Source organism: Herpailurus yagouaroundi, unplaced genomic scaffold (genome assembly GCF_014898765.1).
Source record: "Herpailurus yagouaroundi ecotype Mexico unplaced genomic scaffold, PumYag 189, whole genome shotgun sequence".
NCBI classification, from domain to species: Eukaryota; Metazoa; Chordata; class Mammalia; order Carnivora; family Felidae; genus Herpailurus; species Herpailurus yagouaroundi.
Window position 1 is genome coordinate 15741763 of NW_024412420.1, and position 27678 is coordinate 15769440.

At 55.9% G+C, this 27678-nt stretch overlaps 1 protein-coding gene across 3 annotated transcripts; it reads right to left on the bottom strand.

The window, feature by feature from the left end:
• Positions 1–3225: 3225 nt before the first annotated feature.
• Positions 3226–27678, bottom strand: JUP (junction plakoglobin). Of its 3 annotated transcripts, none has more exons than XM_040497541.1 (15): positions 27539–27678; positions 16834–17043; positions 14910–15169; positions 14454–14692; positions 13500–13701; positions 12545–12689; positions 12331–12434; positions 10575–10913; positions 9238–9393; positions 8932–9051; positions 5893–6043; positions 5660–5781; positions 4809–4848; positions 4395–4560; positions 3226–4072 (listed from the first exon to the last, which is right to left on the bottom strand). In XM_040497541.1, the coding sequence occupies exons 2-14, from the start codon at positions 17036–17038 to the stop codon at positions 4409–4411; spliced, it is 2235 nt and encodes a 744-aa protein (XP_040353475.1). In that variant the 5' UTR covers positions 17039–17043; positions 27539–27678; the 3' UTR covers positions 3226–4072; positions 4395–4408. The 3 variants fall into 3 exon arrangements, with proteins under 3 accessions (XP_040353475.1, XP_040353474.1, XP_040353476.1); XM_040497540.1 differs by having other exon boundaries at positions 16834–17046; XM_040497542.1 differs by lacking the exon at positions 27539–27678 and adding an exon at positions 27455–27485 and having other exon boundaries at positions 16834–17046.

Sequence of the window (27678 nt, forward strand, 5' to 3'; positions counted from 1 at the left end):
CCTGGAGCCTCCTTCAGATTCTGTGTCTCCCTCTTTCTCTGACCCTTCCCTGCTCACACTCTGTTTCTCTCTCTCCCTCAAAATAAATAAACATTAAAAATTAAAAAAAATTTTTTTAAGTAATTAAAACCCAGCAGATGCAGGAAAAGCTCCCTGCCTCCCACTTAACTACCAAAATTTACATTGAAAAGGAGAGCCTGTACCAAGAAGAGAGCTTCACCAAGGAATCTTATCTGCCTAATTGGGCAACCTTGTTTTTCCAAACATCTTCTCTCACCTTCCTGCTAATGAGCTTTCTCCCCCTTTTAACCCCCCAGACCCTTCCTCTCTCCTTAGCTCAGATAAACCTCTTGTTGCCTCATCAGCTTTGGAAGTTCATGTCTGTGTGGGCTCCCCATACATACAGCTATTCAATTTGATTTCCTTCTGTTAATCTGTCTTGTGTCAGTTGGATTCTACGTCCAGCTGCAAGGACCACAGGGCCGAGGAAGGTCCTCCGCCCCAACACCACCTTGTTGGATTCTGCCCCTTGTTCTGGCTCGTTGCCATTTCGGGGTTGCCTTCAGCGTGGCACCTGCTATTGTGATGGGTAGGTGTTGGTTTCCATTGGTACTGTTGACACCAGGCTAGATCTGTTGAGTGTGGTGAGTGCAGACACTGACATTCCCCCAGACCACCAGGGCCAGGTTTCCAGCCCCTTGGCCATGGCTGCTCACCCAGTAAAAGGAAGGGGCTGGCAGGGGAGACTAGTTCTGAGTCACAGCAGACAAGACTGGAGCTCTACCCCCTGTCTTCCATGCCTCCTTCCTTTCATACCTTCGGAACCCTGATTTCTACTGAGGGGCGACATGCGCAATAAACTACCCTCAGCTTCCCTTGCAGCGAGGGTCATGTGGCAGTTTCCTGCCAATGTCTCTGGGGGTAGATGTCCCTTCTGGAAAACAGAAAGGCAAAACTCCTCTGGGGGAAAAAAAAAAAAAAAGACTTTTGCGTTTTCCCCTTCTTGCCTGGAAGCCCTGTGCTTTCATCCCATCTTCATGTGCATTATCCCCATTTTACAGGTGAGGAAATTGAGGCTCAGAGACATGAATTGATTTTTTTCAAGGTCACAAAGCTCAGATAACTCCTACAGGAAAACTAGAAGCGTCAACTCACTTCGTTGAGATTAACTAACTTAACTTTCCCTTTTTGCCCAGGCTGCCAGGAAGCTCAGGGCCTAATATAAAGCTCAATCATGGCTGGTATTAACCCTTAACACTGGTGTTTTACTGCCCTTTCCTTTCCCTTGTCCTCAATGTCTCTCATGAGATCTAAGAGGCCAAACCTTTCTGCTAAGCTGCCTCCTTCTCTTTTGGAAAGCTTGGGGTTGCCCAGCTTATCGTTCCCTGGCCTCTGCAGATCTCTCCACTCTGCTCTGGGCAGCAGTGATGTCAATGGACTACATGGTTGGGTTCCCTGGTTTCTGCCTCAGTCTGACCAACAGGAAGCCTTGGGAAGAGGAAGGAACCTCCCCGTCAGTAGCCTCGTCCAGAGTCCTGACCCCAAGAAGCACTTCCTGCCTTTTTGCCTGAGGCCACGATAATTAGCCCAGGGTGCTGCCCTCTCGCTTGCTGGTCCCTCTCCCTGCCCACACCTCTGTAAACTGTCCCTTTACCAAATTCTCAAGTTACCCAAGCTAAGTGGTTCTTTTTTTTTTTTCAACGTTTATTTATTTTTGGGACAGAGAGAGACAGAGCATGAACGGGGGAGGGGCAGAGAGAGAGGGACACACAGAATCGGAAACAGGCTCCAGAGCCCGACGCGGGGCTCGAACTCACGGACCGCGAGATCGTGACCTGGCTGAAGTCGGACGCTTAACCGACTGCGCCACCCAGGCGCCCCCAAGCTGAGTGGTTCTTGCCAGGGCCACGTTGGGGGCTGTCTGCGTCCCCCCGAATTCATATGTTGAAGCCCTAGTCCCCCAGTGTGATATTTAGAGGTGGGCCCTTGGGGATGTAATTAGGTTTAGATGAAGTTTTGAGGGTGGGGCCCCGTGATGGGATTAGCCCCCTTCAAACAGGGAGAGAGATCTCTCTGTGAGGGTCATGCCCTGAGGAAAGGCCACATGAGAACTCGTCCAGGGGGCAGCTGTCTTGTACAGGCCAAGCAGCCGGCTTTTCCCAGGCATGGAATCTGCTGGGACCTTCATCTTGGACTTCCAGCCCCCAACCTATGGTATTTTGTTGTAGCCGCCCAAGCAGAATAAGACAGGCCCTTAACACAGAGCACAGAGGAAGTGCTTTGTCCCTAAAAGTCCTTGTGACGTCTGAAAACTGTCCTGTCCCCTCCCCTCAGGGGAGCTCGGCTCAGCATCTCAACGCCTCTTGCCCGCACCCCACACCTGCCTCGCAGTCGGGCTCGCTGTCCCTGCCCCCAGCACATCCGTCCTGGAGCCACAGGACCATTGCGATTAGCTGTCCCCGGGAAGGGGAATTCGGGGATGTGGGTGGGGAACCGTCACACAAGCCAACGGTAACGTGTGGTGGGTGAGATGATGGCGTGCAACAGGGCATTACGGGGCAGAGAGGGGGCACCAGCTCAGCCCGGCTGGGAGCTGTGGGAGGTCATGGAGGAAGCAGCATTCCTGGAGTGAGGGCTGAGCTGGACCCCAGGGCGTGAGCAAGTGAAGGTATTCCGGGCAGAGGGAACAGCATGGACAAAGATTGGGAGGCAAGAACCAGCAGAGAGGATGCTGGTTGAGGGGACAGAAGGGAGGTGGGCAGGGGCCAGAGTGGGCCCACCACAGACTTTCAAAAAGGGGCCCGGACTCAAAGCCATAGGCCACAGGAAGTGTTGCGCCCAGGAGAAATCCACCAAAGGCACATTAAGGCTGGACGGGACAGGGCCAGAGGTTGAGGCCAGCGAGGAGGGCGCCCCTTGGGGAAAAAAGTGAGGCCTGGCGTCCCTGAAGGGGGGACGCACCTCCAGGCATCTCTTTACCCCTCCCACCGTCTAAGGTTCCAAGACGGAGCCCTGTGAGTGCGGACTGAATTAAATCTACTCCAGAGACTCAAACGTGCCTTTCTCCCTGACTCCCCTCCCTGTGTCTTTCCCACACACAAGGTGGTCATGAGTGCACGTGGGACCCAGCCAAGGAGGCATCGGGCTGCTAGGGGAGCCCCCAACGCCCCATCCCACCCCCACCCCGCACAGCTTCCATTGGATCTGTGTGTTAGTTTTATTTCCTTTGCTTTGGTCTATACAAAAAAAAAAAAAAAAAAAAAAAACCAATAACCAAAAACATAAAGCGATAATAATAAAACTCTCCGCTGGGACCTCCCCCAGCCCCCCACACTCACGTGCAGGAGGTGGTGGTGGGTTCGAAACAGGAAGGGGAAGAGAAAGCCCCTCACCGCACACCAGAGGGGTCAGCCAAGAGCACTTCTCAGGAGTCAGCTAGGGCGGTGGAGTGGGTGGGACGGGGCGGGATGGGGTGCCAGGGAGCTGTCCCCAGAGCTCCCAGGAAGGGGCCAGGTCCGGTTGAGTGTCCTGGAGAGAGGAGCAGGCAGTGTCCTGGAGTGGGGGGACTCACTCTCCGCGTCTCCATCCCATCTCCTTGTCGGTCCCTGAACTTTTCAAGACAAGCTTTGGATTCTGGGATTTGGGGCCTTGAACCTGGGTCCTGGACACCCCAGGGGCTCGGAACAGTCGGTCGGCTGGAGTTCGGTGAGAGAATCAGGCCCGGGGGAGGAACCAAAGCTCTGTGGGGCCCAGGCTGCTGGAGTCAAGCCGCCTGGGCTGGGGGGTGGGAGTGGGGGTCGGGGGGTGATTGCCAGGCGGGGGAAGAGAGCAGGTGATTGAGTCTAAAGCTTTAGTTCCGGAGCCACAGAGGTGGGGAGGGGGTGTTGGGCCCTGGACCCACGGCCCAGGACAGAAAAGCAGGAGCAGATCACCATCCCAAGAAAGACGCTACAGAGGACCTCTGGAGGCGTGGGGTTCGGCGAGAAGTCGCAGCCCCGCTCCCCTGGGCTCAGGCACTTTTCTGTCCCGCCCCATCGCCTGCACGGAGAGCCTCTCAGATGAGGAACCGCACCTGGGGGGTGAGGCAGACACGGAGAGGTCAGGGCAGGCCTCTGTCCCCTAGGAGCTCGTCCCCCCCGCCAGGTCACCCACCCACTACCCACAAAGGGGCAGGACTCCCCACCCCCTCAAGATAAGAGAGTAAGGTGGGCCACAGACACCTTCCTTGGCGGGTGCTCGACAGCAAGGGACCCGCACTCATTGCCCCCCACAAAAGTGCCAAAGGTTCTAAGGAAACATGAGAGGGCCTCTTCCATGAGAAGCAGGTTCCAGCAGGGGGTGGGGGGGGGGAAGCGTGTCTCCACAGCCTGCAGGCACGACAGAGGGCACCGTACTGGAAAGGAGCCAGCTAGGCCAGCATGTGGTCCGCCGCAGGGTAGGGGGGCCTCAGGCCGTCGCTGTAGGTGTCGATGGGATAGTCTCCGTCCATGTCCATGTGCATGTCCAGAGGGTCCAGGGGCACATCACTCGAGTACATGGGGCGGTAGGTGGCATCCATGTCTGGGGGGGGAGGAGAAGGAAGGAGGACCTTCTAAAGTGTGTAGACCACCCTGCTGGACAGCCCTCCATCCATCTGCCGTGGGCCTGACCCCGTCCTCAAACTCCCACATCAGGGGACCTCCGCGGGGATATCTGTGGATTCTATATGGTGTCTGCCACCGGGGACACAATGCCCCCTTCGCTCACCCCCACAGACGCCCCACGCCCCGGGCTCTTGGGGGTCCCTGAGGAACTCTGCACACACTTACCATCTGCATAGGGTTCATTGATGGGGATCATGCTCTGGGCCTAAGGAAAGAGACAGAGAAACATTGAGGGAAGGGAGAAGGGTGGGAAATGTAGGCTCTGGGCTGGGGGTGGGCGGCTGGAGGTGCTTCTAGAAAAGGGGGCCAAAGGGGGCCGGGAGAAAACAAAGACCCCTTGAAAGAACAGAGGATGGAATGCGGTTATTCAGTGCCTCCGAGGACCCCTCCCGTCAGGCACCTCCCGAGCGTGGAAGGTCCCACCATTCATGCTTGGTGGCACCCACAGAACTAGAGCAGCCCTGGGGACGGGAGTGGACCCGGGATCAGGGCAGCCGCTAGCCTATAGAGCACCTCCATGCAAGTTAGAAAAAGGGACCCTGCCTCAAATGCTTAGAATTCTGGCAGGTCAAAATCAGAAAGACAGTTCAACCTATTACTTCCGTCTGCTAGAAATTGCCGTGGATGATCCAATTATAAAAATAAAAATGAGGGTGCCTGGGTGGCTCAGTTGGTTAAGTGTCTGCCTGTTGATTTCGGCTCAGGTCAGGATCTCATGGTGATGAGATCGAGCCCTGCCTGGAGATCCACACTGAGCACGGATGGAACCTGCTTAAGATTTTCTCTCTCCCTCTCCCTCTGCCCCTCTCCCACTTGTGCGCATATTCACATGCACTCCCTCTCTCTCTCAAAAAAATAAAATAAAATAAAAATTTTAATTAAAAAATTTAAAGAAATAATTACAAAATAAAAATCTATGAGGTAGACAGTATGACAGGAGCCCCCTTAAAAGTGCTGTCTTTGTGCAGTGTGCAACTTGCACAACCAGACGTCACAGTCCAACCCAGGATACTCACGGCCTCCCAGGCAGCTGGGTCATGCTTGAAGAGGGAGTTGGTGAGCTCCACAGACACACGCTTACGGTAATCTGGGTTCTTGTCCTCCGAGATGCGGAACAGGACAGCGGCAGCATAGGTGGCTGAGCAGAGAGGAGAGGAAAGACCAGTTCAGGTGTCTGCCTCCACTCTGGCTGGAGGACTAACACTCAGCCCTCCTCTGTTACCCCCTCGCCCACAGCACAGCCCCTCACCTGTGCCCTCGTTGCGAGAGTGCAGTAGCTCCATGAGCGGGGACGAGGCCCCCTCGGCATCAATGGCATCAGCGGCCTCCTTGTCCTGGGCCAGCTCACACAGCACCCCGGCGGCTACACGCTGGATGTTCTCCACTGATGAGTACAGGAGCTGGGGAGAGGGCATGCAGGGTGGGGAAGGGGTGGAGGTGGATGAGGGGTAAGGCAGGCAGGAGGGCAGCCTGCCTCCCAGCCCTGTCCATCTCTGCCTCCCTTTTCTGGACTTAACACAGGCTCATACTAGAAAGGGTAGAAAGTCTAAGAAAGGTATAAAGAAACAGAAGGAAAGCCAGCCATGATTCCCCACCCACATACAGCCTCTCTTAATACACTGGCATGTTTCCATCAGATTTTTATCATAGTCCTGTTTTTTTATCTATAATTTTTTTTTAATTTTTTTTTTCAACGTTCATTTATTTTGGGGACAGAGAGAGACAGAGCATGAACGGGGGAGGGGCAGAGAGAGAGGGAGACACAGAATCGGAAACAGGCTCCAGGCTCCGAGCCATCAGCCCAGAGCCCGACGCGGGGCTCGAACTCGCGGACCGCGAGATCGTGACCTGGCTGAAGTCGGACGCTTAACCGACGGCGCCACCCAGGCGCCCCTTATCTATAATTTTTTAAGTTTATTTATTCATTTTAAGACAGAGAGAGAGAGCGTGTACACATGTGCACATGAGCAGGGGAGGGGCAGAGACAGAGAGAGAGAGAAAATCCCAAGCAGGTTCCGCACTGTCAGCAAAGAGCCCCATATGGGGCTCAAACCCATGAACTGGGAGATCACGACCCAAGCCGAACCCGAGTCAAATGCTTAACTGACGGAGTCACCCAGGCACCTCATTATCTATAAAATTTGATCTATAAACATTTTGGATGTTTATTTATCTGAGAGAGAGAGAGAGAGAGAGAGAGAGAGAGAGAGAGAGAGAGAGTATGTGTGTGTGAGCGGGGGAGGGGCAGAGAGAGAGAGGGAGACACAGAATCTGAAGCAGGCTCCAGGCTCTGAGCGGTCAGCACAGAGCCTGACGTGGATCTCGAACTCCCCAGCCGTGAGATCATTATCTGAGCCGAAGTCGGAGGCTTAACTGACTGGACCACCAAGGCACCCCTAAGATTTTGTTTTTAAGTAATCTCTACACCCAACGTGGGGCTCAAACTCACAACCCGGAGATCAAGAGTCTCATGCCCCACCAACAGAACCAGCCAGGCACGCCCCCCCTCCCCCCATAGCGTGTATTTTGATACTTTGATTCCTATTTGTTTGGGGTTTTTTTTTTTTTTACCTAACATTGTAGCATAAGGCATTTTCCTAACCATTTCCTAGAAATCTATGAGCTCATATTGATAAGAGAAAAAGAGTAATGCTAAAAAGCAAAACAATAACAAAAACAAAAACAAAAAAAACCCATTGGTCACAATAGGAGGTCACAACAGTGCCAATCCCTCACTCTGAACTCTAAAGGGAAAAAATTTCTCAGGGAGCCTGGGTGGCTCAGTCGATTAAGCATCCAACTTTGGCTCAGGTCAGGATCTCACACTTTGTGGCTTTGAGCCCCAGGTTGGGATCTGCGCTGACAGCTCAGATCTTGGAGCCTGCTTTGGATTCTGTGTCTCCCTCTCTCTCTGCCCCTCCCCTGGTCACACACGTGCTCTCTCTCTCTCTCTCTCTCTCTCTCTCTCTCTCTCTCTCTCTCAAAAATAAACGTTTAAAAGTAAATTAAATAAATAAATAAATAAATGGGAAAATTTCAAAAGCAAAAATTCATTAACATCGCTATATATGGCCATATGATATAATGGCCATTCTTTTTTAAACCATTCCCTTATCATTGGACATTCATTTTGTTTTCAATTCTTATAAGTAACATTGCGATTGTTGGCTATAGGTATACATTTCTGCCACATTTTAAATTAATAAATAATTATCTCATAAGACTTGTACTACTTAGTCAAAGGATATGAATATTTTCAGGCTCTCTATATAGATTGTAGAACTGCCTGCTGGAGAGGTTTTATCATCTTCTCTCCTCACCAGCAGGATATGGGACTGCCTATTTCATCACATCTTTGCCAGCACAGGGCACTCCCATTTTTTTGCCTTTGCCATTTTGATAGTGGAAAATAGGATCTCACTGGGAATGTGAGCTTCTCTTCTTTAAACTCCTGGGGTTGGGCACTGTTTATGAGCCACCTGGGAACTGCTTCTGCCTCTGCCCATCTAACCCCTGGGGTCTAGTATTAATGAGCTCTTTTATATGAAGGATATTAGACTCTTGTCTATTGTGATACCTGGAAACATTTTCCCAGTTTGCTGTTGATTTTTTTATTTTTATTTTTTTTATTTTATTTATTATTTATCTTATTCTTTTATTTTGAAAAAGAGTATGAGTGGGGGAGAGGGGCAGAGGGAGAGAGAGAATTTTTAAGTTTATTTATTTTGAGAGAGAGAGAGAGAGAGAGAGAGAGAGAGAGAGAGAGACTGTGTGTGTGTGTGTGTGTGTGTGTGTGTGTGTGTGTGTGCGCGTGCGCGTGCATGAGTGGGGGAGATACAGTTGAGAGAGAGAGAGGGAGAGAATCCCAAGCAGGCTCTGTGTTGTCAGCACAGAGCCTGACACATAGCTTGAACTCACAAACGGTGAGATCGTGATCTGAGCCGAAACTGAGTCAGATGCTTAACTGACTGAGCCACCCAGGCACCCCTGGTGTCGACTTTTTAATGCTTTTTAGGCTGTTTCTGACATATAGATGATTTTAGTGGCTATGTGGTTGAATCTTAAGCTATTTTTTTTCACTTGTGATCTCTTCCCTTGCTTTTGAGTTCGGAAAGCCGTTCCTATGCAGGGATTTGCTAAGTGGTCACTCCTGGCATGGCCACTTTCCTCCAAACTCCTCCAAACACCTCTTGACGCCTGGCCCAGAGAGGCTGCCAAGCTCCCCTTTCAGCAACGGGGATGCGCGGGGACTGGAGGGAGTTCTCCTGCCTGCCTGCCCCAGACTCACCTGCACAAACAGGGGGATGGTGTTCAGTCGGAAGATCTCCATGCGGTTCATAGGGTCCCGGGCGAGGATGTGCAGGGCTCCGGCACAGCCCTCCACAATCTCCTCCATCCTCACGCCGTCCTGTATAAGAGGAGGCGGTGGGACATTGCGACAGATGGCCCTTGGACGTGGCCGCACGCCCCCACCGTGACGATCTGACAAACCTCACTGGTCCTCACAGTGTGCATCCACCACAACCTGCCTCCCCAATTACACACACGTGCACACACATTCACAAAAAGGCCACTCTGACCCCCGGGGACTGACCGTGTATGGCTGCTGTGTGCCTGCAGCCACGTGGCGCTGGGCATCCTGGTGAGCCTTGACCAGCAACTGCACGAGGCGGGGAATGACCGCCGCCTCCTGCAGAGGGGCATGGTTGGCTGGACACAGGGCCAGATTCCTGATCAGGCCGATGGTTGCCTGACAAGCAAAAAGGACAACAATCGGGGACATTTCTTGGGCATCTGGAGAATCCCAATTTCCCAGCACCGTCTCCTCCTTCCCTTGTCGTCTCCATTTGCCAGACCACGAGACCACTCCCAGCCCATGTCCCTCATTCCGTAGGATCGGTGGGTGCTCCTATCTAACTCCTGCTAAAATGAAACTCCATTCCAGAACATGCTACCAGCCCCAGGCCCTGACTCTCACCCTTGCCCCTTCTCTCAGTACCCCTTCTCCCCCAGACGCCAGAGTCTTACCCCTTTCCCAGTAATTCCCAAACCCTGCTTGGTTGACCCCCAAGCTTCCTGCTTTAGTGACACTCGTATTGTGATCAATCCTCAGTGAGGCCGCTCTGGGAAGAAGCCTCCTCCCCAGGGCGCCCGTCTCCCAGGGGCCACTCTGGCCTCCCAGGGTCCCTCGGGAAAGCAAGCTCTCATCTCATCTGACTCTCAAAACAAGCAGCCAAGAGAGCGGGGACAAAAATCACGAGAGCTGGGGACGTCAGCACAAGGTAGATGACCTGCCAAGGTCACTCTGCCACTTAGCTGCTAAGTCAGACCCTCCCCCCACCTCGGGCTCGCAGCAGGGACCAACCCGCGGGAGGGGCCACACACTACTGCTTTTTTTCTCACTATGGATTTTAAAAATTCAGTGTGCAACTCCTTAGAGGCCTTCTTATCTGTACTGTCAAAACTGTCTACAATTTCGCCAGTGGGAGTCCCTGCCAGCTGGCCCTCCTCTACCCGGGCAGCAACCTACAGAGAAGGCTGCACCCCTTCACGCCCTTAATCCCTATGGCAGACACTAAGTGTCCCCCCCCCCCGCCCCCCCGCCAGAACCCTTTCTGGTTTTTGTCTTTTTAGTATCCCTTCTGAGTTGTAGCGGGACACAAGGCCTTCAGGACACATGAGGCTTTGCCAGCTTCCTTGTACCTAGACGTGGCAACGTGATCAAGTTCCAAACTGTGAGCCGAAGCCACGCGCCCCGCGGACCAGCAACATTGCCTGGGAACGCGTTAGAAATGCAGCGTCTGGCGGCCACCCCAGCCTATGGACTCAGGGCCCATTAGAGCGGCTTTGCCTGCACTGATTCGGCACCTAATCCCGACGGCAGAGAGCTCCTTCCCCTCGCCCGGCCCCCACGGCGGCCACAATAGGTACCTTGACCAGCGGCCACTGGTTGGGCTGGTTGAGCAGCTTGACGATGGCCGGGATGCCGTAGTTGAGGCGCACGGAGTTCTGGGCCATCTCGGCCTCCGGGTGACGGCTGGTGAGGTGGCGCAGGGCGCAGACCGCAGGCTCTGTGATGTCGTCCTTGTCGCCGGCACGCAGGATGGCGTGGATGAGAGCCTCCACACCGCTGTTCTGGGTCACCAGCGTCTTGTTCTTGCTGTTGTTGCACGTCAGGTTGGACAGCGTGCCCGTGGCGCAGGTGAGGACATTGACGTCATCCACGCTCAGCTGGTTCACCAGTATCTTCAGCACGCTCTCCAGGCCCTCCTGCGGGTTGTGGGGGAGGCAGTGGAGAGTGAGGGGGGATCCCCCGCTCCCAGAAGTCTTTCCCAAATACGTCCGAGGGCAGCAAGATGAACTCACGGTCTGAAGCCCACCCAGCTGACAGCCACTGGGTCCTGCCTGCGTGCCCAGGAATCTTCATCCCTGTGATTCTGCCGACACCCCACGGGAGGTGGTACTATCAGGGCAGTTGAGGGGCTTGCGCACAGACCCACCGCCGGCGGGCCAGCTCCAAAGCCAGGCCTGACTCCAAGTTCGTGCTCTTCCCTCCACCCCCCTCCTGCCCCTCTCTGCATCCTCAGAGCCAGGCAGGGCCAGGAGGAAGTTGTTGAGGAGGCCACATGCCTTGGTGGCCCAGCTGACCCATTTTTCCCGGCTTCTCATCTTTCTGGGCCTTTGCTGCTGCCCCCTCAGCGGTCCCCAGACCAAATCCACTTTCAGGAAACATTCCTGCCCCAGAAGCCGCACCTCTCCCAGCGGAGCCACATGGGCCTTGTGAACAGAAGGCCCCCAGGCTCTGGGATGACAGTTCTGGGTTCAAATCCCATCTCGGCCAATCTACTAGCTGTGAGCGAGGGCCATCATGTAACTCCCTGGGACTCTGTTTCTTCACCTAACCAACTGGGTCCCACATTCCACCTCCAGTTGTTGAAAGACATAAGCGAGCCAATGTTCACAAGTGCCTAGCAGAGTCCAGCAAGTGGCCAGAGCTGAATAAACAGCCTACGGATGAGGGAACGGTAGTCATGTTGGAAAGGGAGACCAGGAGTCTTGTCCTAAAACTGCATTTTTCTTTAAGTTGTGTTTTTAGCCAGCAGAGGCCCCAAGCTGTCTCTTGGTGTATTACTGTTCCTCGCCACCGGGTCTAGGTCAAAACTATTCCCCTGGTACCATCTGGGAACGTGTGGCTTAGGAACATCAGTGCCTTCATCTATTCTCCTTCCTGAATCTTTTTTTTTTTTAATTTTTTAAAATGTTTATTCATTTTTGAGAGAAAGAGAGAGACAGAGACAGAGACAGAATGCGAGCAGGGGAGGGGCAGAGAGAAAGGGAGACGCAGAATTCAGACAAGGCTCCAGGCTTTGAGCTGTCAGCACAGAGCCCAATGCAAGGCTCAAACTCACGAACCTCGAGATCATGACCTGAGCTGAAGTCAGACGCTTAACTGACTGAGCCACCAGGCACCTCTCCTTCCTGAATCTTTAACAGTGATTAGAACCTTAAGCTAAAGGGATGAGGGTCTGCAGGGTATTTCCAGCCTCAGCCACAACAGGGCAAGATTGAGAGGCCTCAGGCCTCCCACGGCTCCTGAGGTCAGACTCCCAGACAGGAGCGTGCATGTGGCAAGAGGGGAGGACAAGGTGGCTGAAGAGGTGGACCCAGGCCCGAACGCCTCCCTCACCTGTTTGGTGGCCACGTCCGAGAGATTACGCAGGGTCCAGAGGCAGTTCTGTACGAGGCGGGGGCTGTTGCTTGTCAGGTGTTTGCCCAGGGCCTGCATCCCACCTGGGGCACGGAACAGGGGGCATGTCAGCCACGGGGAGCATGGCTGGCCAAGCCTGGCTGCTGGACAAGGCCTTCACCCCGCCCCTCCTGGCCACAAGGGCCATACTCACCAGCCTCCACAATGGCGGGCTTATTGCTGGGACACACAGACAGCACCTTGAGCACGCGGCTGGTAGTCCAGAGCAGCTTCTCATAACTGTAGTTGCGCATGATCTGCACGAGGGCCTGGGGTCCTCCGTTGGCTAGGATGATGAGCTGGGGTGGCGGGGGAGACAGTGGAGAACAAGTGTGAGACAGACAGGAAATACGACAAGGAACAAGGAAAGGATTGGGGGTGACAGAGCTGTCATCACTGCGCTTCAGCCAAAACCCGAATAGCTTTTGTGACTGGCAAAGAAATCCAAAATTTTGAAAAAAGGATAATACACAATGCTGACAAGGATGAGGTGAAATGGTACTAACATACACCACCAACAATGACATTGTAAATAATACAATCCTTTCGGAAAACGATCTGGAAATCTGGGTAAAAGCTCAGAAATATTAAAAATCCTTCGCCCCACTGATGAAAAAATTTTCTATTCCCTGGGAAAAGCTGTGTGCCCAAAGATGTTCATTACAGCACTGTTTATAAGGGTGGAAAATTGAGAGCAATCTAAATGCCCTCAGAAAAAAGTCTCGGGCCTCCACTTAATGAGATGCCATTTACCCCTACAGAGGGTGGTTTTGAGGATGATACAGCAACAAGAAACAAAAAAGAAAACGTAGGAAACAGATGCAAAGTTGCACATTTGCCATGACTACAACCACGGACAAATATGCCCACAGGACAGCACTGCAGGAAGCACGCGGAGACAGCAGTGGCTGTGTGAGGACGGTGCCTTTTTTCCTTTCCTTTTCCTAATCCTCAGAATATTTCAGTTACATAATGAAACATGTACAGCTGCATGTACTCATGTATTTAACCTAAAAATGGTGAGGGGGCAGTGGCCGGAAGCTGCAGCGGGACAGAAGGCGATGCGCGGGAAGGCTGCGGCTCTCGGCTGGGGGCGGGGCGCAGCCCACCTTGCTCTCCTGGTTGCCGTAGGCCAGGAGCTGCAGGCAGTCGGTGGTGATGGCCAGGAACTTGGGGTTGTTCTTGTTAAGCAGGGGCACCATCTTCTGCAGCCCGTCTGCCAGGCGCACCGCCATCTTGGCGCCCTCCTGGTAGAGCAGCAGGTTGTGCAGCGTGGTGATGGCATAGAACAGGACCGACTCCACGGGGGAGCTGCGAGGGTGGGCAGGGGGTTAACAGGAGTCGGGTCCCTGGCATAAATGCAAGCTAACCTCCCCCAGGAAGCCCTCCCCTTACCAACACCCCTGTAGACATAGCCCTTTACTAGAATCTCATTGTCCCCTGAGCCCAGCCCCACTCTTATGCATGGAGCACACAGTACCGTCCCTCTCCCCACTGGGAGACCACAACTCTTCCTGCTTCTGGGCTCCTAGCCCAGTGCTGAGTGCCTAGGAGGTCCCCTGGACATCTGTCTCTACTAACTACTATATGGGAGGCCGTGTGCTAGAGAGGTCCTGCAAAGTGGGGGGGGTGGGGGGGGTGGTCAGAGTATCTCCAACCTCAAGGAACTCACGGCCCAGGATGGAGATAAGGAAAAAGGCCAATCAATATTAACAGGATGGGAAAGAGAAAGGTGGCAAGGGACTTTGCACATGCTGTTCCTTCTGCCTGGAATGGCCTTCCCTTCACCTACACAGGCCAAGCCCCACTCATCTGTCAACCCCCTGCTGCTAAAGTGCACAGTGTCTCATGGCTCTGAGAAATCCTGGACAGACCTCTGCCCTAGCCTATACTGTATCCTAATAACTAATGTGCCAGTTACATGCCTGCCTCCCCTGCTGGGCTGTGAGTAGCTGAGCACCAGGACTGGGCATGGTTCTCTACCTGGCACATAGAAGGGCTTCAGTAAATGTATGAAAGGGAGAGGAAAGCCCCAGTATCCCACAGCAAGCAGGGGCAGTCACCTGAGCATGCGGACCAGGGCAGGGATGCCACCTGACTTGAAGATGGCAAGGAGCCCCTCGCGGTGGTGGGAGAGGTTATGCAGGATGCTCGTGGTGCAGCGAGCCGTGTCCAGGTCACTGGTGTTCTGCATCGTACGCACCACGGCTGCCACCAGCTGGGGTGAGCCCATCAGCGCCCGCCGCGACGCCTCTTTCTTGGACAGCTGGTTCACGATCATGGCTGCCTTGGTCACTACCACCTGAGCGGTAGAAGGAAGGATGGGAAAAAGTGAGCAGACGGGCCGGGCTGGCTGACACTGGAGATGGAGGGGCCAGGTGACCCCTCCACAGAGCTCGGAGGGACCCGGGTCAGTCTTTCCCCACTGATGGGGCCCCAGGTAGGGCCATCCCCTGCAGACACCTGACCTTTACCCCCCTCTCTGCCCTGCCCCCACCCTGGCCAGGCCCCTCACGGACCGGGTCCTCATCGTTGAGCAGTTTGGTGAGTTCGGGCAGGGCCCGGGTGGCCAGCTCGGCGTCGTCCTGGTAGTTGATGAGATGCACGATGGCTGACTTGAGCAGCTGGGACGGCTCGGCCAGCCGCTGCAGGTTGGTGGCCTGCCCCTCCACCTGGGTGGCCAGCAGCAGTGAGCTGTCTTCACCTGTCACGCCAGGACACATGGCCTCCCGCACCCGCTTGGCTCTGGCCGTCGTGGACATCTGGTACTCCAGGTCTCCTGGGGGCCAACGGGCAGGGACTGAGCTGCGGGAGGTGGGTTGGGTGGGGGGACACTGGGGAGCAGGGCAGGCCTTGCGGACAGCCCACCTGGGTTCTGTGGCCTCGCTCCCCCCCCCCCCCCCGCCGACCAAAGCCCCAGGACACCACTCGCAGTCCTGCCTCTAACAGAGGGGAGGTCACCATCGCCTCAGTTACATCAGCTGTAAAATGGGGTGCCACCTGTTCTGTCCATCACAGGGAATTCTTATGGGAATTAAGTGAGATAATGGTTGTAAACTGCTCTGCAAAGAAAAGATGTAGTGCAAATGTCACTACAAAACTGTGAGCGAATATTACTATTCATAGGAATAATTAACATTTTTGGAGTATTTGCTATGTGCTTAGCTGTGAATTAAATGCTTTCCTTCTATTTTCTCAGTTAGTCCCACCATAACCCTACAAGATAAGTACTATTATTATCTCTACTTTACAGATGGGGAAACTGAGGCACAGAGCGCTTATAGGAGCCCAAGCTGGGGTGTGAACTCAGACAGCCTGACTCCAGAGCCCAAACCCCAACCCAAGGCCCCTCCCTTAACAATCAGGTTGGGGTAGCATGAGACAACCTAGTCTCCTTTCAAGTCTGATATCTCATGACTCTGATTATATCCTCATCATCTCTAAAGGAGGCAACTCTCCCATTACATAGGCTAGCAAATAGAGGCCCAGAGGGCCAGCCAGTATCACACAGCAGATCAGAGGGAAAGTCGGGACTGTGGGTTTCAGAAAGCAGGAGGTGGGTTCTCAGCTCAGACTGCAGGTTCCATCCATCCCTGGGTGGGTCCAGGAGTCCCACGGATAGGTGCCCACGCTCCCCAGGCAGCCCTACCCTGGCAAGTGTCCCAATGCCCTGGGGGGAGACAGGCAGAGGCTCCATCCCCCAGTTAGTGGGGGAAGGAGACACCGCTGGGCTTTCCCACCTCGGTGCTGTACTTGTAGCTGTCAACAGGACGCCCGGGGCCAGCCCTGCCAAGCCTGCTGTCAGGGAGGAGACCCCCAGGGGCAGGGGCTGAGCTCCACCCACACGGCCCACCCCACACCTTCCCCAGCTCCCACAGCTCATCCCACTCAATGTTCGGAGCCCTGCGGCAGCTGCAGACAGCAGTCCTAGGGCTCAGATACTCCTCTCCCCGAGAGAGGCTTGTACCCTGGCTGGTGTGCATCCCCACTCCTAAGCCCCAGAGCTCAGAGCCAGAAGCCAGGTTGTCACCCCCCCACCTGGCTTCAGCCTATCTACAGGTCTCCTCCTAGTCCCACCAGGAGTCCTGTCTCTGCATCAGACTTGAGGCTCCTGGAACAAAAGGACCATCTTCCCCTATAGTGCAGGGGTCCCCTGAGGGCAACAGTGATGCCTCCTCGTTATACTGGAAGTTCACTGAGGGCAGGGACCACACAGGTGGGCAGAGTCTATGCTTCCCCCTCTGTACTAGAAGTCCAAGGAATAGGAATCTGCCTCCCTCTCAGATGGGGGCACCCTGAAGTAGCTGTGCCTCCTCCCTCAGAGGGGAGGCCCCCTAAAGTCTGTCTCCTTTGGCCCTGACTTCCCTCCAGTGTCCAGGCTGGTTTTCTGCTGAGATATTTCAATGTAATAGTTTCCATGAAATAGTCCCCAGGGATCCTGACCTTGGCTCTGGGGCACCTGAGTGTAGGTGGTGGTCTTCTTGAGCGTGTACTGGCGCCCGCAGGCCTCATCCTCCTCCATGATGCCCTTGCTACTGACCGAGGGCACACAGGTGTTGGCCCCCGAGTGGATGCCAGAGTCATAGGTGTATGTCTGTTGCCACTCAGTCACCTTGATGGGTTGTTCGATCAGGTTCATCACCTCCATGGTGGCTGCTGGGGACACAAAGGAGGGGCAGGAAATCAGCTGGCTCGCGTGAGGCATCCCATCATCTGGCCCAGCCCCCAGCTTCAGCCCATCCGCAGGCCCAGGGAGGGACTGCCCACGGTAGGATACCCAGGTGTGAGTCCTGGGCTTCGACCTCTGACCTCCAGCCGAGGGTGCAGCGAACCCCACGGGGAGTGGGGCAGTAAGAGCAGTTACCACAACCCAGCGCTCGGCAGGCTCACCCTGCCGCCCCTGCCCAATGCTCCCAGAGCAGGAGGCACTCGGGGCCTCCGGCAGCTTCTGGGGTTCTGCAGACCCAGCCCCACGCACTGGGGCTCCCTGGGAAAGTCTGTGGTGAGGCAGCTGCACTCTGAGCATTGGACAGGAAACTGGGGGGGGCAGGGAAGCAGTCAGACAGGTTTCTCTGGAGAGCCCCGGAGGCTGCTGGGAGAAGTCCAAGGCTCCCTTGGAGACTCTGGGGTCTCAGGATCTGTCCTGAAGATGGGGCAGGATCACAAGTGATCCCAGAGGCCCGAGCCCTGAGACCCCTGTCTCTCCAGCACCCCAGTTCCCGCCAGGCTTTTCCAGAATTCCGTGCCCCACTGACCGGTTCAAATAACAGCCACATACCAATTCACCTCTCCGCAGAGCCCAGCCCTCGTTTGCAAAATGGGGTAACAGCACCTCCCTCGCAGGTTGCTGGGAGGCCCAGATTGGTGAAGGACCCAGCCTGGTGCCTGGCACGTAGTAGGTGCTCCGTGTTGGCGGCCACGGCCATGTATCAGGGCTTCCTCTCCCTCAGGGATGTTTTCCCATTTCTAGTCTTCCTAGAACCCAGGCTAGAGATGAGGGGTGGGGCAGGCCTCAGGAGGGGGTCACTGCTTTTTAGGCACCCCTCCTGCTCTTTGCAGGGACTTGGGGACCCTTGAGGTTAATGAATCGCTGGCCCTACTCTGTTCCAGGGTGGTGAATTCCCACTTGGCCCACTTGCCTTCCCTGCCTTGGGAGCTGATTCGGGAGGAGAGGCGAGGCAAGGCGTGCTCTGGTTGAGGGCCGGCCTTGTGCCAAAGCTTTCACTGATGCCTCAGCCCCACAAGCGGGTTTTGAAGCATATGCTCTGCCCCCGCCCCATTTACACACGGGGAAACTGAGGCTCCCCAGGTGAGGTGGCAGAGTGGAGAAATGGCAGAGCTGGGACCAGGCACGGGCCTGAGTGACCCCCAAGTCTGTGGCCTTTGCACACACAGTGTGGCCTCAGACAGCAAGCAGACCACGGGCCAGTCCACCCATGACAGTGGACAGTACTCAGCACCTCAAACCCATGGTCCCGTCGTGATGGGGGACCGGGTGAGGCCAAGGGTGGTTCAGCTGGTTTAGCCTGACCCCTCCCTAGGAACAAAGATCACCAGGGATACGTCCTCCCAGCGCTACCTGGAGGAGGAGGCTGACTGAGCCTTCGGGCCTCCCTGCCTTTTATGGCGACATGGGCTCCTTCCCTGCCTGTGAGCGCACCTGGAGCAGGCAGAGGCAGGAGCCAGCCCAGCTCCCAGCCGCCTCCTCCTCTCCTCCCTTCACCCCGAGTGACTCAGAGTTTCGAGCTGACAAACAGAAGCAGGCCCAGAACACCAGACAGCAGGCTCCGTGCCACCAGATGCACCCAGCTGCTTCCCAGGCCTCGGCCAAGTGTGGCTATTTCAGGAGGAGCCCCCTCCCCCGCCCCCACCCTAACCACACACACACACCGCCCAGCACTCCTGCCTTCCGGGGTGGGAGACAGAAAGAAGAGAGAAGTTTGGAGGAGCAAGCTTGTCACTGAGCCGCCATGGGGAGGAGAAACCTCCAGGGAGGGGGCAGGGGACATCCAAGCTCTGCAGAAAGAAGGTGAAACTGTATCAGGATATGCAGTTGCGTTAACCCTGTAAATGCCACCACGCGGGGGCAGAGGGCTGAGCGGACATCTGGGCACTGAACCTCCGTCGGATCTGCTCCGGACAAACTGGAAATCTCCAGTCCTGATCAGGAAGAATACCCCATCTGAGCCAGAAAGAGCCCGTCCCCAGCAGAGATCGCAGCCTACCCCTGCAGCTTCTGGGCCCAGGCAGGGGGTCGCGGGCCTCACCCTGAACCTCAGGAATCAAACACCCTTCCCTCGCCACCCCCATATCCACCGGGACCACCAAAGTCAAGGCTGGCCATAGGTGGGGCGTTTTGCCAGCAGGCCTCTCACCACCCCTCCCAGCTCAGGCTTGGAGCCAAGAGAAGCTGAGGGCTGGGCAGCTGCCCAGGGCCAGAGAGGGGCCACATGGAGGTCAAAGGATCCATGGGGGAGGGGACACTCAGCTGCTTTTACTATCAAATGAGTCTCATGCTTGCCTCAAGGCTACCGGGCAGGCATTTTATTATTCCCAATTTCCAGCTGAGAAGACTAAGGCACCACACTGAGAAAATGGCAGTGTTCCGCTCAAATCCAGGCCTGCCTCACTGCACACCAGCCAGCCCACTAAACAGGGCAGCTCCCCTCACTCCTAACAAGGGACCTGGGGAAAGAGGGACACCCTGCAGTCAAGGGGGGGCAGCCAGGCCCAGGTGTAGAAGAGAAGGCGGCCCAGCTGATCTGGGAGGAACGATGATCCCTAGGATTCTGGGCATAAGGGACCCCGCTTCCCACGACCAACGAGAAGGCCGAGAGGGTGGGCAAGGTGAGTCGGAACACAGTTCAGAACTCTTCTGGAGGAAAGGATCCGGGGAGAGAGAGCTACTCCGGGCAGGACAGTCAACCCGCCCCACCTTTCTCCTCACCGACTCCCAGGAGAGGCGGAGGAATTCTCCCACAAGAAGCAAAAGTGCCGCTTTGGCAGTTCCCAGGGCGGAGGGGGCCGCACCCAGCCTGGTGTCACCCCTCTCCACCCTGGACCTGGAGTGAGACCCGCCACAATGCCCCTGGACAGAGCCAGGGTGGAAGTGGGTGAGACAGACATGGCCCTGCCCACGCACTCAGGCCAGAGATGGGCAGCGCCAGGCACAGGGCGGTTTTCTGAGTTGCATGGGGGGCCTTTGTTGAGCAGCACGATCTATTGTTGGCCACACAGGAGGCCGAGAAGCCGGCTCAGAGGTCACAGGGTGGGGTGGGGGACAGTACAAGGGGCAGGAAGAGAAGCCTGGGCCCTGGATGGGGAGTGCAAAGGAGCCTCCCTCCACTGGTCTACGCAGGGTAGGAATCTGCAAGCAAGCTTTGGACACACCCTGCCCTTCATTCCTGCTTCCTCCCCAGCATGGCCAACCCAGCAGGCCAGCAGTAGGCACTCTAAGTCCAACACGGTCCCAGTCCCGGCAGAGTGTGGTCCAGTCCGGGCATTAAAAACAACTGCCAGCGGCATGATCTCACAGTTCCAGAGTTGGAGCCCCCTGTTGGGCTCTGTGCTAACAGCTCAGAGCCTGATTCCTGCCAAGGCAGGAAGCTGTGACTCCTTCTCTCTCTGCCCCTCCCCCACTCACACTGTCTCCCCAAAAATAAATAAATGTTAAAAAGTAAAAACACAAATAAAAATAAAAATAAATAACTGCCACCGGGGCACCTGGCTGGCTTTCAGTGGAGCATGCGACTCTTGATCTCAGGGTTGAGGGTTCGAGCCCCACTTAGGGTGTAGAGATTGCTTACAAATAAAATCTTTTAGGGGTGTCAGGGGGGCTCAGTTAGTTGAGCATCTGACTCTGGCTCAGGTCATGATCTCACAGTTCGTGACTTCAGGCCCTGCATCGGGCTCTATGCTGACAGTGCAGAGCCCTCTTTGGATCCTCGGTCCCCCTTTCTCTCTGCCCCTCCCCTGCTTGCACTCTCTCTCTCAAAAATAATCATTAAAAAAAACAAAAGAGAAAGAAACCTCTTTTAAAAAATCTTTAAAGAAAATTTGAAAACAAAAAACTGCCACCAGAGCTACCTCAGGCCCCTGCCACCACCAGCACCGCCATCGGGGTTGGGCTGGGCTGGGCTGCAGGATGCCAAGTGTCACTAAAAGACCTGGGAACGAGGATAGGAATGGGCCGCCCAAGAAGCGTGCTGGAAGCAGGCTTAGACACACTGCACGAGGGAGCTAGAAGTGCAGGCAGAGCCCTCCAGAAGCTCCTTGGGCCAGGGGCCAGCATCCATGCAAACTCCGATCACGGGCTCAGACAGTGACAGAGGAAGGGGGCTATGGGTAGGGCAGGAGAGCATGTGAGTCAGGGAAGGGGATCCATCCATCTGGCTGTGTGCCCATGGGCAAGTTGCCCGGTTTCCTTAAGCCTCATATTCCTCATCTGCAAAGTAGAGATGATCAAGCCGCCCCTTTCTTCAGACCGTATGTGGATCGTGGATCTAACACAGCCGTGACCATGGAAGCCCTCTGTTGGCGGTCAAGACCCAGGGAAGCCTTCTTCTATTAGCAAAGCAAAGAAATGGCAGAGGAGGAGGCCAGCAGAGTCGGGCCTGCTTTTGGGGACCTGGGAGCCAGGACCCAGGGAGATCTGCCTCCCAACCCTAAGCCAGAGCCCCCGGGGTGGGGTTGGGGGGCTGGGTAGGAGGAGTTATATCCGGTCTGGGAGAGGAGGCCAGGTGGAGACACTGCTCTGCCCTCTCCCCTCTCCCCAGTCACATGTGCTGCTTCCTGCAGCCAGGGGCGGTGAAGCCAGTGAGGCCTGGACATTCCCCACATAGCAGCCCCAGGAGAGGCTGGGCTGAGCAGGGTCACAGCCCCCACCCTTCCTCACTGTCTCTGACTCCAGCAGAGATTTGACCAGCCATCCCAAGCAGACAGAAGCAGACCCCAGAAAAGGCCAGAGACAGACACGACTGCTTCCCTTGTGAGCCCTGTCTACCTCATCGGGCTGGGACTTCTCAACTAGGCCTCTCCCCTCAGACTAGGGGCTCCAGGAGGAAACACCCCACCAGACTAGAGGTTCCTTAACAGAGACTGCGGTCTCTCCTTTCAGAATGGTCATCCCAAGCTGGCAGAGACCGAAATGGGTGCCACCTATGGCCAGGGCCCTGGGGACAGGACAAGACAGAGGAGACCATCCTCCCGGATGCTTCCAGAGGAAAACCCTCACTTCCAGTCTGGAGGACAGCCCAAGCTGCTGCCCAGGACTGGCTGGGGGTGGGGGAGGCTCAGGTCAGACCGTCCTGGCCGCTGTTTGTTTTCTTCCTTCTGGGCTCCTTCCCAAAGCAAACAAACCAGGGTGGGGAAATGAAGGGAACTTGGAGGAGAGGGAAATGCGGGGCCAGGTGGCTTGGCCCTGGGAACCTCCGGGCTCCCCCCCTGGAGAGGGCTCCAGCTGGGGCTCCGGTCTCTGCTGGTGACCCTCTGAGGACAAAAACCTAAACCAGCGGATGACCCCAAACCGGGGCTCCTGGGAATGGAAAAATACTTCACCCAGCCTCAGAAAATAGCCAAGGGTGGACCTGCGCCAGGGACCGTACGGCACACAAGTGCCCTCATGGGGGGACTCGGGCAGCCCTGACCCCAGCTGGTATCCTCTCCTTAGGGGGTGGGTCCCCAGGGTTTCATTCTGTGAGGATCTGCCCCCCCCCCCCGCTGCCCCCGCCCCCAACCTTCTCCAAGAAGTACAGGAAAAAACCCACTATTAGTTCCCTGTTCTGCATTTGCTGGAGAAAACTAGGATTCGGAAGGAGGTTTGGTTAAAAATTTGTTATTGTAGTCAGAGCATGAGATCATCAAGATCAAGGCTAAGAAAGGAGAGGATGCTAAGAAAAAGAGAAAGGAAAGAAATGTTAGCGGTGGGATCATGGGTGATTTTCTTTTTCTTCTTTTGTAAACTTTTCTAAACTTTCCAATTGTTTTTCACAATGATCAGATATTACTTTTTCAATCAAGAGGGAGGAGGATTCACATGGACCAAATTCCTCCTCACCCCCAAATAAGAAGCAGACTGATTGCCCAGTGTCATCCCAACTCTCCCTGTCCCTGTCCAGGCCTGCCACTCAGTCCAGTGTCCCCACAGCGGGGAAGGGACGCAGACCTGTTAAACCCATACTCTGCGGGTCACAGAAAGCTGAGCTTCCTGCCCTGAGGTCCCCCAAAGGCTGAGGTGCCAGGAGGCTGAGCAAAGAGCTTTCTCTTCAGGCCTGGCCAAGGAAGTTGCTAGAAACTGAGGCAGTCCATGCCCCCAGACCTCCACCAGATTCAACCGTGTCCCAAGAGAGAGGCCTCAAAATGTCACTTGCAGGGACACAAACCCGGGTGACCTGGCCCAGCCACACTTCTCTTTCTCTTCACAGGAGTCACAGGGCCGGCCGGCTCATGGATACCTGTCCCTCTCACTGCCAGAACTCTCTTCTCCCCAAAGACACCAGACTAGGAGTTTCCCCAGGGACCCCTGCAGACCTCAGACTGGCACCAGAGGTACTGACTCCTGCCTGCCCTCTCTCCTGGGCAGGATGGCCCCCCTCCAGCTCCCGTAGACAGAGCCCTGCTTCATCCTCCTCAGAGAAGAGTCTATTCTGATCTTTCATTGCTCTCTGTCACTCAGCAATGCAAGACCTCATCTCTAACAGACAAGAAGTCCTTCCTCTTGTCTAGCCTCCACTCCATCCCTAAGAGCATCAGTCCCAATTGCTCGTGTCCCCAGGGGTGATGGAAAACTGCAAGCCTGGCACCCCCTTTATAGCATCAGCCGGGGCTGAGATCATTTTCTTTCCTTCTCGGTCACATCAAGTGCCCTCAGCCTTCCATTCTCCAGGATCAATAATCACCATGTCTTGGGTCCCCTCTGGACCTCAAGGGATCCAGAAGCCCAGTGCTGATGACATTGGAGCCCAGGCTGCACCCACACAGATGGAGGCCCCATTTCCCAGGCCCATCCTGGTGTCAGGTGCCCAGTGGGCAGAGGTGCCAGGAACCAGGTAGCTCTGAGAGGACCGTGACACCAGTGCCTCCCTCAGGGACAAAGGCTCTGGCTGACCCCACTCCCATCATCAGAAAGGCCCGCCTGGCCCCTCAGTCGCCTGGCCCCAGAGCAGCCTGGCAGCACGGACTGGTACAATCCTGCAGGACGTGGCCCAGTCCTAAATCTGACTCTCATTTCTGTCTACTCTCCAGGGACCAGCCCTCCCCCCCCTTATCTTGGCACAGGCCCAGCCCCCAGCAAAGCAGGAAGCCCCACTTCCTCTACAGGGACAAACCCAGGACAGCCCAGGGTCTGGCCCAGCACAAGCCCGGAGGCAGCAGCAATTTTGACCCCTGCCTCCTCTCTCCCCCACCAGCCTCTTCCAGACATGGCCACTGCCCCTGGCCTTGGGGAGATAGCCCCCTCCCCCAGGAACTAAAACCCAAGCCAGGGAGGTTTCAGAGGTCTGGAGGCTAGGACATGAGTCACCCCCTCCTGACCAACCTGCCCCCACCTTCACCACCCACACATACCTTCCTGGGTCATTCAGAATTCTCCTCTCCCCAAACTCCCAAGCAGAGGCTCTCAAAGAGAGATCACAGATTCATCCCAGGGCTGTAGTGGGGCGATACAGCAGGATGAGATCTGGGCTTGGAACCAGAGGATCCAAAGGCTAGTCTTGGCCCTGCTTGGGTCTCGCTATGCAACCTTGAGCAAGTTACTTAACTTCCCTGAGTTTCAATTTCCTCATCTGCTGAATAGGATAATGATACCTGCCTCTAGGGATAGTCATGAAGTGAGAACAGTTGATGAAAGTGCTTGGTATCTGTAAAGTCCTCCCTTACTTTTTTAGCCACCATTTATCAAGTACTTATTGGGTTGATTATTCCCATTTTGCAGAGATCACTGAGGCTCAGAGAGATGAAGTGACTTGACCAACACCACACAGGTTAATGAGTGACAGAGCTGGGATTCAAACCCAGCTCAGTCCACGCCCAAATCACTGCGCTCAGAAACGCCCTACTGTGACATCTTCCCAACTGTCCATGGACAATCACTCTGTCTCATTCTCAGGTGGATCCTCTCCGCAACCCCTCATCAGTACCTGCCCCGGGAGGGAATCCTTCCTACACACAGCCCCGAAGCCCAAACAGAGGTTACAGAGGGCTGGAGATGGGGGCGGGGCTGGGGCTGGGTAGAGAAGGCTCCTGTCACCCAAGCTAGGGCTTGATCTAGCAAGAAATTACTAACTGGAGGGGGCGGGGGGGGGGCGCGGCGGGGGGGCGCAGGGGGTTAAGCCTTGGACTTCGTCTCAGGTCATGATCTCACAGTTGGTGAGTTCAAGCCCCAATGTCGGGCTCTGTGCTGACAGCTCAGAGCCTGGAGCCTGCTTTGGATTCTGTCTCCCTCTCTCTCTCTGCTCCTTTCTCACTCATCCTTTCTCTCTCTCTCAAAAATAAATAAACATTAAAAAAAAAATGACTAATTGGGCCCTACCTTTTCCCCCCTCTACCTCCCATCCAGTGAATCACCAGTTTCCACCAGGTACCCCTAGAGATACCTCCTCAGTATTATCTTTTCATCACAGCCACAAACCAGATTAGCTAAACTAATCATTTAACCGATGTAATTATAATGCCTGCCCCTCCTCCACTTTGGCCCACAGAAGAGGGAAAACAGGTTATTTTTGCCCAAATTCCATCTCCTTGTGGTTCCCCAGAGGTACACTACCCACTAGAGCAAAAGAATGGGTTCCCTCCTCCACCTCCCCCTAACCCAGGGCATTCTATGGGGGCTGGTCTGACCCCTTCCCACTGCCCCAACTACAACCACCAGAGAGGTGGTAGGTCTTCCCAAAGGAGTTAGGCGAAGCAGCCCTGATTCCCCCCAATACTCCCTTCACCCCAGGACCAAGGGAGAGTCTGGCTTTTTGTATTTCCCCTCTGTTCCCCAGGAGGCTGGCATCCAAATCCCTACAAAAAGACCACACTTTAGATTTTTAAAAACCAGTGCTGAAAGCCTGGTGATCTCCAGCTCTGCCCAGGGAAGGGGTTCTCAGGAAACCAGGGTGAGGGCCTGTGCTCATGTTGCTCTCCTGAAACCTCCCCCTGCCCCCAGACCTTCCTCCTGTCCCACTTTCCCCACGCAGCTCTCTCAGGAAGGAATGGTTGGGGAACGGACTGCAAAAGCCTCCAGAAGGAATGCACCTTCAAAATCCAGAAATCAAATGGAAACCAAGCCCCAAGCTCCACACTCTTCCGCCTCAAAACCCAGCCAGCTATATAACGTGGGGGGATGGGGTAGAGGAAAAAAAGGCTAGAACAATCGCTCCCCCCACCCTCGTCAATTTGGCCCTGCCCTGCCCCACCCCCATTCCTGGGGAGGGGGGCAAAGCTGGGGAGAAAGCCACTGGCGCCGGCCTCAAGCGAGGGGGTGTGGTGGTCCCCGGAGACAGGAAGAGAAGGAAGAAGCTGCTTCCCCTTTGCCCCCCTCCCCCACTGCCCCCTCGGGCCCCAGGGGCCCAGCAAACAGGATGGATGTGGGGGCAGGGAAGACAGGGTCAGAGCGCAGACACCAGCCCCGGTTCAGCTTGGCCAGCTGGGAGAGGAGGCCTTGCCCCAAGACGGACCCCCTAAGCCCGGGGAAAGCCCTGGAACAAGGAGGCAGGAAACCCCGCAGTGAAAGCCGCCGTGAATACTTCCTCCTGGAAAGTTTGTTTGGGGTGATTTGTTTCGACAATAAGAGGTTAGAGAAGAAGAGTAGTCCCGTTCCCCTATCACACTCTGGAAGCAGCAGCTACTGGAAACTGGGCCAGTGAATTTTCCAGCCATGCACGACCCCTCCGCCCAGACCCCAGTCCGAGCCACGGGTGCCAGACACCAGCTGGGCGCGGAGCCGGGCCCCGCGCCAGTCCCGCTGTCATCGCATCTCACCTCCGCCGGCGCAGCCCTAACACGGCACCCACCGGGGCGGAGGGAGTCGCCGCAGGTACAGTACCGACGAGGCCCGGGAGCTGGAGGGCAGGGCCTCTGGACTCCGTGTGCTCACCTGCTCCGCAGGTGGGGCCCGCGTCGCTGGGAAAATGTGCTCTCGGCCCCCACAGTTGGGCAAGCCGGGCGCAGACAATAGGGCCCCACCCAGGCCTGGGGGAGTAGAGAGGGAGGGAAAGCGAGGATGACGCGTGAGGTGGGGTGAGAGTGGCCCCAAAGACACAAGCGGCAGCAAGTTTCCCGAACTGTGCATTCCTGACTACAGAGTGAGCCCTGGGACACAGATGAGCAGGGCAAAGTCTCCCTCGCCAGCGTCGGGGCGAGAGTCGGGGACGCGGCGTCGGGCGAGCTCCACGAGCCCCAGGTCAGGCGCGACCCCACAGCCACCTGCGCTCATCCCTCCCCGCCCTTCTCAGATCTCCAGCTCACGCAGCCCCCAGCGCAATCGGCCCGAACCTCGCGCCCCCTAAGTGGCCGCGCCCAAGGGTCCCAGCGCGCCCCCTGCCGCCGGTGCAGGGTGGCGCTCCCCGGCTCGCGCCCTCACCTGCCCCGTGACGGCGGGGATCGGCCTCTCGGCCGCTTGCCGCCCTTCCCTCGCCCCAGCGATCCCTGCCCCGATCGTCCGCACCTGCGTGTGGAGCCTGGCCGGGCTGGGTAGGGGTCGGGCCGGGCTGGGAGCCGGCGCGGGCAGCGAACTGAGCTCGGCGCGCTCGGGCGGCGGCTGCTCCGGACTCTGGCCAAGGCAGCAACTCAGTAACCGAACAAAAG